Below are 11,563 nucleotides of genomic sequence, written 5' to 3' on the forward strand. Positions count from 1 at the left end.
ATGAGAAAAATAAAAAAAATTATTCATTGGAAATATATATCAGGATCTCTAATGAGTAGTTGAAGAATCATTTGTAATGCACCCAATTTTGGGCCCATTGTCGCTGCCAAATCATCTTTACCTATAAAACTCATAGAAAATACAATAGCTAAATTAGTAGCATCCATCTTATTATTGGCGTAATGACTATGCACTTTATTTAAATGTTGAAATAATCTTTTCATTAAATGGTAATTATAACATGGTAATGATTTCAACAACTCTATAAACTCTGTTTTATCTTCATTATTCTTCAATCTCATCATTAAATCAATAAAAATGGGTAGTTTTTCATCAGTAAACAAACTCTCAGGTAATTCTCTCAAATATAGTTTGAAACAACCAGCAATAGTGTTGATTTCAAACCATCTATCATCTTCCAAAGTAAATTGATTACCCGTGGCACCATATGTATCAAAGGCTTGTTTCAAGGCATTAATACTACCAACGCTCCCTGGGATTCTGTATAAACCCACCTCGTCTAGTCCCCTTAACTCAATATCTTCCAGTAATCTTTCCACTATTGTTGGAATAAGCACGTTTTCCTTCTCACAAATATCTTCAATAGGCACACCAAATATCTTATTATTTAATTTCCCTTTAAATTTATTCGAGTAAAATGAGTATCTTTTCGAAACATTAATACAAGTAATCCAATCGTTCATTTCACCTTCAGAGCTCGCCTGTAAATTATATTCATTTCCGTTATGCAAAACAATTCGGAAAGCATGAATAAAATGTGGATTATGTTTGTAACTATGCAATGCCATGCACGTTTTGATCTCAAACGTCTTAATTGTTAATTGTGGTCTGGCTTCCTTCAAATCATTAAACTCAACATGCGGCAACGCTTGTGGCGAAATGGATCCATTGCTACTAACTAGGAATGAACTTAAACTAGTTGTCGAATTGGATGAAGAAAATCCAGATATTGAAAACGGTCTTCTAAAAAACCCACCAATTTTTCTACCTACATGTTCCGAATTAGAACTTGATCCAGAAGATGTTAAACCTCCGCCGTTGTTATTACTGGAAGTGCCAGATGACGCAGATAAAGAGCTCCTTGTTGATACAATTATGGAATTTCTCTTCGTTATTTTATTAGTGTTGCCACTACCGGCAGAAACGTTGGATGTGACAGTAGAAGCACCAGTGGAAAATGCACTATTGGGTGGGCTTACTGTTGCAGAATGGTTTAATTGTGACATGCTCATCCGAGAAACAGCAGCTGAAGATGCCCGAGTGATCTTGTGACCGTTGTTGTTATTAGAATTGTGATTGTTAATAACACCAGTCATAGGAGCAGCGCCCTTGTAATAAGTATCCTTTAGTTTCTTGGACTCTCTTTCTTGAACACTCAATTCATCTTTTTTCTTTTGATCCCTCGTAATCTTTTCTATTTCCATTGCAATGATATCGTTGAATAGCCCACAGTTTTGAAACTTACATTCCCTTGCTTCTTTTGAAGATTTTTCCTTGCACAACAGTCTGTAGCTAGATACGCTCGATCTAATAAAATTATGGTATAGCATCGAAGCAAAACTAATTTGTAAAGATTGTAACTCGTTTTCTAACACTGGAATTAAATCACAAAAGTTCATAACCATATTATGTAAAAATCTCCGCTTGTCAAAATTAATCAATTTAGAATTTTCAATACTCATATTTGGTACAAATTGAGAAATTTCTAACAATCTCCCCATAAACCAGCCAGGGCAAGGCGCTAAGTTCTTCCTTTTATTAATACCATCGTATTCAACAAAACGAACAATATGTTCGCGATCTAAGTGATCCAAAATATGAAAAATGTTAACCAAATCAATATCAAATAATTTGTAGGCTGCCCGTTTCCAAGTCATTTCATAATACCTCGATTCCGGGGACAAAATCGCCCCAACAATGCATGATTCTAAAAATGATGGCACATGCGGAGAAATCCCACATTTGGCTTCATTGTTATCATCGGCATCATTGCCTATATGTGGTTTATCGTCATTCACTAATTCCTCTTTTTCAAATAAGTCGACCTGCGAATTTTTCCAACGCACAAAAATCAATAACTGTAATATAACACAAACTTTTTCTAATCTTTTGTCTGAATCCAACATTGGATTGGAAATTTCCATGATAAAAAACTGTGTTAAAGATTGATGCAACTTGAAAACTAATTGAATCGAATATGGTAGTTGTTCCATAATATTTCTTTGTTGTTCTTTGGAGTTACTACCATCCGTGAGCATGGAATCTAGCCACATGAAAACGTTGCTAATTTCAATACTCTCCAAAATTTTGATGGAATCTCCCTTATGAATTAGGTCCCAATTATTCTTATGTACAGTATTTCCAAAAAAAGCCACTAACGATTTATGTGACAATAACTCCAAAAATTGACCAAAAGAAATCCATTCACTACCAGTGACCGTTCTCAATTTACTTACAATGAAGTCATCTAAATGATAAACCCACTCAATCAATTTTTCATAATTATCATATCTTAACCTTCCAAATGTTTTAAGCATTGGATCGTCATTTGCATTTGCTATTTTAAAATAATCACTAATTTTAATGTTCGTGAAATTTTCCAAATTCAAAACAATATTCTTTTGTAATTTATTATAATTTAATGGTCTAAAATAATGCCTTTGATAACTCGATTTGATCTTGCCAAATAGCTCACTTAAGTTTTCTACTAATTGTTTCAAAGTAGTGATTGATACATCTTTATTATTAGAAGTTACACCATGTTCTGCATCATTAGTATTCGTGCTAGCAGCAGAAGCCAGTGATCTTTCCAATTTAATTATTCTATGTTTCCAATCATGATTTAACTCTTGGTCAACAATCTTTAAAATATCAATAACAACGGCATTGTTTTTCAAATTATTAGTTAAATCTGCATAGTGCTCTTTGATAAAATAATACAATGCTTCTAAGGCACCTAATTGAATCTTAGCCACATGACTCCAGCTTTTAACGGTGTTTAACTCCTTAATCGCTTCCGAATCCTTTAGGTCCCATCTTGGGAACACATATTCATTGTTATCCCGGCTGTCGTTGTTGTTGGAATAATAATCTGTGTTAAGAATTTTTATAATCGAAACAGCACAACTTTTCGCACCTATAAACCTTTTAGCCAAATTTTCTAAAACCTCTTGTGCAATCGTAAAGCTTTTGTACGTGTTGAAAAAAGTTTCAGTATACAGAGTGTTATCCATCACAAACTTAACAAGCGCAAAATCCAACAATCCTAATAAATTAGTACTTTTGTTATCTTTTACTCCAGTACTACTATTTCCAACAGAACCAAGTGCGGCATTGGATAAAAATGAACTTGGCGGAGCATTAGTAATATCAACGCCAATTTGTGTGTCATTAACATGTTTATTTTTCATTGTCTCCTGTTTTAGAGAATGAAAATAATTTCCCAAGTCAGCAGTATCAACTAATTTCGAAAAAACACTAGTAGTTAAAACTAAAATGTCAAACATTCTCTCCAAAGTGGATGATTTTAACACCACTTGTATAATGGTTTCGGAATCTAATTTTCCACCAATATTCTCACCTATTTTTGAAAAAAAATCCATATTTTCTAAAGATGTTTGACTTTCACTGGATGCTCTGAGTATGGGTGGTGGTGTATTTGTAACACTGTTGTGATTAGGGTTAGAGATCATCGAAGCTTTTGTTGGCGTTTCAATAACCATGCTTGTTGGACGAGAACTAGGTTTATTTGTATCGATGGAATCATAAATGGATTTAAAAATGATGTCATCAGCAAAATGGAAATCATTCATTTCAATATTAAATGCATCGCGAATAGATTTTAAAAATCTTTGCTTTTTAGATAATAGGCGGTTGCCTGGCACTGAGGTCAAAGTTAAATCAGCAATTGACTCGTCAACTACATTGTTGCCAGTCACAACAGTTGATAAGTTTGAATTAGATCTTACCATACCTGAAGTCGCCGTTTCATTAGTGGTATTATTCGCACTGGATGTAGACCCGCCAGATGCGCCAATTAACGCCTCTTTACTAAATAAAGAATAGTTAGGAAACAAATCATTGAAAATCATGGGTAAGTAACTGCCAGTCAACAAAGAGCTTCGTTGAATACCACTATTACAATATTCCCTTTCATTAACTAAAGGTGGTTCCAATGATAAGCTAATATCCATTATCCTGTCAATGTTCATTTGCGGTTGATTAGGATTACTGTTTAATTTCCATAAGGTGCAAATCTGTTTGGATATTTCAGTGCTGACATCAATGGGTAACTTTGTGGCGACGTATTCCAGCGTAGTTGCACTGCTAGTGTTGGTGTCGGTACCACCGCGTTGTTCGTTGATCCTTTGCTTCCATTTAAAAAAGGCGTTTTTAGTTCTATTAATTTTCTTTAAAATGTATTTATATTTTTGTTTTGAATCAATAGGAAATTCGTCTTCGTGTATGGTTAAATCACCAAAATAGGGGATAATGTCGTAAAGGTTCTCCTTGTTTAAATCCGGTGGTGCTAAAATGAAAACACTTGAACTTGATAAATTAAAATATCTTCTATCCAACTGAACAATAGTGGGCGCCCAATCCTTGAAAATGGTTCTCAACACAGAATCAGGCACAAATTTCCAAGTAAACGACAAACGCAAAATTGGAATAGAGCATAGAATGGTAGCTATGGCTAACCAAGACACCATGTCTCCCAATTTTTCAAATATACAGCCCAACTGGACCCATTTACTCAAAATCTCAGCCCTTTTTTTAGCACCCGTGTTGAAACAATATTTACCCGCTGTAGTTGGAACAGTTGTGCTAGATAAGTGTTGTATCATCAACCGTGATAAATAATGACCATTTCTTTTATTATTGAACATCAAGGGGTTCATATTATTAACGCTTGAGTCAATTTCATATAATAAACTGTAATCCATTTCCGGAGACCAAATTACATTAAAATTTTGGTTTATTCTGTGGACAACATTGGCAAATGATACTAAATCACTTTTCAAAAAAACTTCTGGATCAACTAAAGTCAAATTATTCGATATATTATTATGCAAAGTATTAATTAATTTATTCAATGTTGATTGTTTATTGTAAATCATGGTTTTTAAAGCATTCGCCATGTGTTCGTTATGAAAACTCAAAGTGTCTAACAGTGAACAAGTGGTGCGGAAAATCTTTGGATCTAATAAAACACCAGTTAATACGTCAGCCATGGTTTTTAACACGATTGCTATTCTATCTGTCATTAAATCATCAAGTTCTTTTTCTATCCCATAAAATTGTTTAGAAAAGGATGCATGCAATTTCTTTTTACGGTGGGTAAAAGTCAATGAAAAACTATTGATAAGCTGTAAAACAATTTCCATGCCATCCATATGTGTAGAATTGTCAACTTCATTGCCGATTAAGGGGAACATTAATATATAGTTGACTAATTCGTTATCATTTAGATTCGGATTTAATAAAACGTAATGAATCAACCCTTCAATGGAAGCGCTGGCTAATAAATTCCCGCGATCATCAAATTTTAGATCTGGATGCGGACATTTTTCATTCAAGTATTTAATCATAATGTAGTTATTATTAGTGGTTTCAACAGAAGCAGAAGATCCTGTATTACTTTGGTTAGAAAGGTATGCACTTGAATCATTGTGCGATTCAAACTGCCTGTTCATGTTAGTATCAGTATAAACACTTCTGGTTACAGGTGAACTGGATCTATTTTGAGAATGGGAGTGGGAGGCGGGTGGTAAAAATAATTCTTCTATTATGGTCTCGTTATCATTATCATTGTTGTTGTTGTTGTTGTTGTTGTTGTTGTTGTTGTTGTTGTTATTACCAGAACCATTGGAAGAATTGGCAGATACAGAAAGCCGTGGATCAAACCTCAGATTAGGATCAAAGTATTTAACGTTACTGATTCCACTTTTGTATAAGTTTAAAATACACCCCTTCAACGATGCTTTAAATAACCTATAGTCAGGTATGTAACTATTATTACTAGTTGTATTGTTAGTATTAACGGTATTGTTGTTATTTTCATTTTCTAATGTATTTTCCGTATTACTTAACATTTCCGTAGAATAAAATAATTTACTCTCTCTATAATTTGGTAAAGATCCTTGGTTCTTATTGATCCACCCATATTTGAAAACATGGGTGTCATAATTTTCTTTATTTAAATTGGGTTTATGTTTATTTATGTTGTGATGATACCTACTGTTGGTATTAACATGTGTATAAGTGGCAGCAACAGGCGTGTTGGGATTACTCATATTACTGGTTAAGGTACTTGTATCATCTTCAGAATCCGTACTAATAATGGTACTATCATGCTTTTTATTGCTGTTATACTGTGAAAGATCAATTGGATTGATAAATAGTCTACTGTGTCTTTTACTATTTATGGTTGAGTGTCTGTTGTGGTTGACACCAGATGTGTTTAAAGAAGTAGGTGTAGGCGTAGAAGGTGTATTGCTAAATGTGTCAGTAGTGGTACTAGAGTTTGGAGAATTAACAGTCAACGACTGTGAGTTAGTGGTATCATTATCATTAGTAGTACTAATAGTGTTTGTATTAATAGCACTATTTACATTATTATTATTATTATTGGTGTTGTTAAGTAAAATAGAGTTTGGCAGAGTGTTTGTAGAACTAAACAGAATGGAATTTCTCTTATTGCCGTTATTGTTAGTATTGCCCGAAATAGGATCACTGGGTGATTTGGTATTATTATGTGATGAGCTAGAGACAGAAGTATTACTGTGGCTCATATGCATGCGTTTTTCAGGGATGTTAGTAACACTACTATGGGTGCTACTATTAATGTTCCCAGTAGTAACACCTAGTGATGAGGTTGTTGAAGTTTTCCTATTCTGTTGTGCATTATTGTTGTTACCAGATGATCTGTTCAATGACCCATTACTTGAGTAACTAGCAGGACTAGTATTAGTGCTATTGTTGGTATGTCCATTATGATTAATATATTCATTGGGATCATTGTTGCTGTTTATACTACTATGGCGGTGATGATTATTGTCTTTATCCCTATCCTTTCTCCTTGATCCCCAAAAAAAATTTTTCATATTTTAGTTAATCACAAACTAATTCCCTTTTTTTTTTTTCTTTTTTTTTTTTTTTTTTTTTTTTTTTATCTCTTAGTTTTCCTCTTTAATATAGGATTAACTATTTATGATAAATTTTGTTGTTTATTATAACTAATAAAACGACTATTCAATGAATTAGTGATGTTTATAATATTTAGGAATGGGTTAATGATGTTATATTTTGCAATGATTGAACTAAGTAGTAACTATAAAGAATAAAGTATGTATTAATATTTTAAGCCTTCTTGTTTGTTGTTTGCATAGATTGTTTAATCAGTTAAAAAAGAACAAAAAAAAAAAAAAAAAAAAAAAAGTAGAATAGAATAAAACAAAATACACATTAAAAAAAATTTTTTTTTTTTTTTTTTTTTTTTGTTCTTTTTGATTGTTAATAGACAGTTCAAAAGGATCAATGATAGATTATTAAAATTTCCCCTTTTAGATGTTTTTTTTTTTTTACGTTATTATTGTTAATATTTTTAAAGCTGTTATGTGTGATTTTTTTTACGTGTGAAAAAAGAAAAAAGAAAAAAAGAAAAAAAGAAAAAAAAAAGCAAAAGTAAACAAAGAAAAGGCTGTCGTATTTTCTGAATCTTTTTTTTTTTTTCATTTTATTTTATTATGTGATTCTATTTTTAGATGGACCAGCGGGGTAAATAAATAAAGTCAATGTGCGAGTAACAACGGAATACTTTATAACTTTGTTATATCCGCTGGCAACTTATACCATTATTATTATTATTATTATTACCACCTTTTGTTTGTTTATTTACCAAGTCCGTACAACGATTTAACCACTCCAATTCGTACTTCATTCTCGGAACAGACAAACTCAAAATAATTTATTTTTACAATCTTTTTACAATCTTCTTTCTTATCCGACGGAACAATGGACAACTTTAAAAACTATAACAATCCAAATTATCGGCTATTATACATCATAATTTAAAAGGGATTATTTGCTAAAAGGCAAAAAAAAAATAAAAATAAAGTGTGATCTATATAAAACATTTTACATCTTATCCAAATTCTACTTTATTTATATCTTTTTTAATTCACTCCTCCAATTCAATATATATACATATATTATCCTGGAAAAAAAAAAATAACCTAAATAATCAACCACCTTTTTTTTTTTTCAAAAGACTCATATCAATACACAACAGTAATGAAGTTCCCGTTTAAATATACAAGATCCCAATTAGAAATTTTTAGATTTGCATTTTGTTTATTATCGCCAGTTGCAGTCATGTATTATGTTGGTATAGATACTGACAAGAAATTAAATGTTCCAGGTTTTTGGCCTGATCCAGAAACTCTAAACAAAATACCTAAAGAAAGGTACGAAATTCAAGCTGAGCTGGCTAGGATGAAAAAGGAAAGATTAGAAAGAAGATTAAGATTAGAGAAAAGGTTGGAAGAAGAATTTGGTATTAACATTGATGAAGAAAAAGCTAAAATTTTACAAGAAAAAAATCAATCCAAATAAAAAAAAAAAACTAAGGAGCTACTAAATGTAAGCTAAAAATTAGGACTAGCAGAATACAGTATATATTTTAAGTTTTAAAGTAAAGTTATACCCATGTATATATATATATATATATATCTATATACCAAAAAGTATGGATAATTATAAATAAAAATGTCAATAATGATAGTGATGTTGGAACCAAACCTTATATGGAGAATTATATTTGTTGTAGATAAGCAATAACAATTTTTTTTTGTTTTTGTGTCTCTAGTAAAATTATATTTTCGTATTTTTTTTTTCTTCTTTTTTTTTTTAATGTCTTTTATGATGCAAGCAAATAAAAAATATCGTTAACTGTTGTAAATAATATTAGAAAATCAATATCTCTTGTGTCCTTAACACAATAGCAATAAAAAGCCAAATGTTGAAGCCAGTTTGTATATCTGAAAAAGTAAAAAAAAAAGTGCAATCTCAAAATCTATCAACCATTTAGCCCTTTATATTAACAACAACTGATTAATAATAAAAGAACCATTATGTGGAACAAGGATAATCAAAACAGAAAAAATAAAAAGCTTATCTTCATGAATAATAACAACGATAGTAATATAGATATTAACCATACAGCTAATAAAATGGACATAATAAGAATGAAAAGGCAAAGTAAAAAGACAAAATATAAAGGAAGAGATGGTATAAACAATCCACTAGCATCTAATAAAGTTATCAATCAGTATAATGAAATAAATGATTATGAACATTGTTTTTCAAAATCTTCTTTATTCAACAAAAAAATCAGGGAAAACAGCTTATTCATCCCAAAATCGGGGCTGATGCAAGCAGATAATAGTATAACTATGGCAACGACCAACTCTCTTGCTTATAACATCGCACATTACAATACTCCTTTTAGCAATAATTATGGTGGTAACAGTAATAATAAACCAATTTCTACGCTGATTAATTCTGATAATATCATTAATATAAAAGATTTTAGAGATGATGAGAATGAAGCCACACAAAGTCCTGATATAAAACTAAACATGACTGTTCAAAGACATGATAGTACGAATGTTGTTACAAGTGTTACCGATGAAAGTTTCGAAATATTAAGTGGTTCAACAAAAGTGTCATCCTCAATTAAAAATGATCTGTTAAATATAAATAACCCACAAAACAATACTAATAATACTGATCAAATCACTCCAATTTTAAATACACCTATAAGCATTGATAGCAATAGTAATTTCTATGATAAACTAAGTAATGGTAATAATAGAAATAAAAGCTCCTTGCTTACTACTAGTAGCGGAGAAAGTAGTAACATCTCTAAAAAAATTAGTGAAAAAATCTCAAACAGAATCACTTATTGGAATAATATTTTTTTAGAAAATATTAATTCAAATACTAATAATGATAACGATAATAATAATGATGATGATAATGATAATAATATTAACAACGACAACAAAGGAAACCTCTTTACTGGGAAAACCAAAAAAAATATTGTTGAAATGAACAGTACTGATGATATTTTAATACAGAGCAAAGATGCTAATAATAGTGATGATGACAATAAATTTAAAATAACAAAAACATGCTCTTCTAATAGTTTAAATGCTAAAAATACTAACAGTTCAAAACTAGATAATAATAATTATAATAAAACCAAAAACAACAATTTGAATTTACCCTTGATATTTACTGAGAAAGATAAAGAGACTATTGATGGCAGCAAATGCTTTTCAAATACTAAAGAACAGGGAACTTTATTGAAGAGCAATACGGACATTTTAAATACCGATATAAATCTAGCGAATACTGACTTGGTTTTTATTGCTAACTCTGACTGTTCAAGCCCAACTGACAAAAATGACAAAGAAGATCAAAATGCTATTGCTACTAGTAAAAATAACAATAATACCAACCATAACAATTATGATCCAATCTTTGACACATATTTAACTTACTTGAAGGCCACTGATGATTTGTCAAATACTGCTTCGACAGAAAATTTTACGGATGAAAAGGACAGTGTTCATTATTTTGGAGATAATTCTCAAGTATCCAATTTATTATCTCAAGATAGTGACAACTCAAAAACTGCAAGAAATTATGTTCCCATTATTAATGAATATAATACACTTGATGGTCATACTGTCATGACTGTAGCTAACAACCAACTGGACCAATCGTGGAGCAATAGAAAAATGGTGTCAGTAACCCCAAATTTTACACCTGAATTGCTAGATCATAATTCATTGAATTATAAATGGCGTAGCAAATTGAGTAAATGCAGGAATAAATTAGATATTAACATGAGAAAATTAACTTTAAAATACGCACTGGCAAAAGCATTAAACCAAAAAAATGATTCAAATATAAGAAATATTGGGTCAAAAAAAAAATCAAACACTTTACCAAATTTTTTTAGATCTTCTGAACGCTGTGAAGCTGACACATATAGAGACAACTATATTACCAATTATACCATAGAAGATGACAAATTTCAATATAGTAAAACAAAAAGGTGTAAGACTAAATTGAAAAGAGTGGTTTCGTTTTCAGGAGCGTTGAAAATTATGAAAAGTAAAAACACAATTAATATACATACAAACAAGCAAAAAAATAATAATATGCATTGCTTTAATAAAAACACGAAAAATCTGGATAAATATGCCAATTTTAACTTGGAACCTACAGAGCTTTTAGAATATAATTCTGCTTGTCCCTTAAGAGAAAATAAAGAACAGGATAAAGTATTTTCAACTTTCGTCCGTATTAGAAACCACGAAGAAAAAGAAGAGTCAACAATAAATAATTGTGGTCGAATAGTCAGCTATTATTAAGCTTATATATATATATATATACACACTCTTCAAGAATGAATATATATTTACGTTCTGGTCAATTTACTTATTTCGTATAAGCTTGAAATAATTGGTAA

At 30.8% G+C, this 11,563-nt stretch overlaps 3 protein-coding genes across 3 annotated transcripts; 2 read left to right on the forward strand and 1 right to left on the reverse strand.

Moving 5' to 3' along the window:
• Positions 1–23: 23 nt before the first annotated feature.
• Positions 24–7,124, reverse strand: BEM2 (GTPase-activating protein BEM2; the record flags this gene model as incomplete). Its single annotated transcript, XM_046080463.1, has 1 exon — positions 24–7,124. The coding sequence occupies one exon, from the start codon at positions 7,122–7,124 to the stop codon at positions 24–26; it is 7,101 nt and encodes a 2,366-aa protein (XP_045935787.1).
• A 1,189-nt stretch (positions 7,125–8,313) lies between these two features.
• PET100 (Pet100p) lies at positions 8,314–8,634 on the forward strand (the record flags this gene model as incomplete). The annotated part of the gene is made up of 1 exon (XM_046080464.1): positions 8,314–8,634. One exon carries the CDS (start codon positions 8,314–8,316, stop codon positions 8,632–8,634), a length of 321 nt encoding a protein of 106 aa, XP_045935788.1.
• A 518-nt stretch (positions 8,635–9,152) lies between these two features.
• On the forward strand, positions 9,153–11,465 carry SCDLUD_001639 (uncharacterized protein; the record flags this gene model as incomplete). Its single annotated transcript, XM_046076851.1, has 1 exon — positions 9,153–11,465. The coding sequence occupies one exon, from the start codon at positions 9,153–9,155 to the stop codon at positions 11,463–11,465; it is 2,313 nt and encodes a 770-aa protein (XP_045935789.1).
• Positions 11,466–11,563: the final 98 nt, after the last annotated feature.

This window comes from Saccharomycodes ludwigii, chromosome II (assembly GCF_020623625.1).
Source record: "Saccharomycodes ludwigii strain NBRC 1722 chromosome II, whole genome shotgun sequence".
Taxonomy (NCBI): domain Eukaryota; kingdom Fungi; phylum Ascomycota; class Saccharomycetes; order Saccharomycodales; family Saccharomycodaceae; genus Saccharomycodes; species Saccharomycodes ludwigii.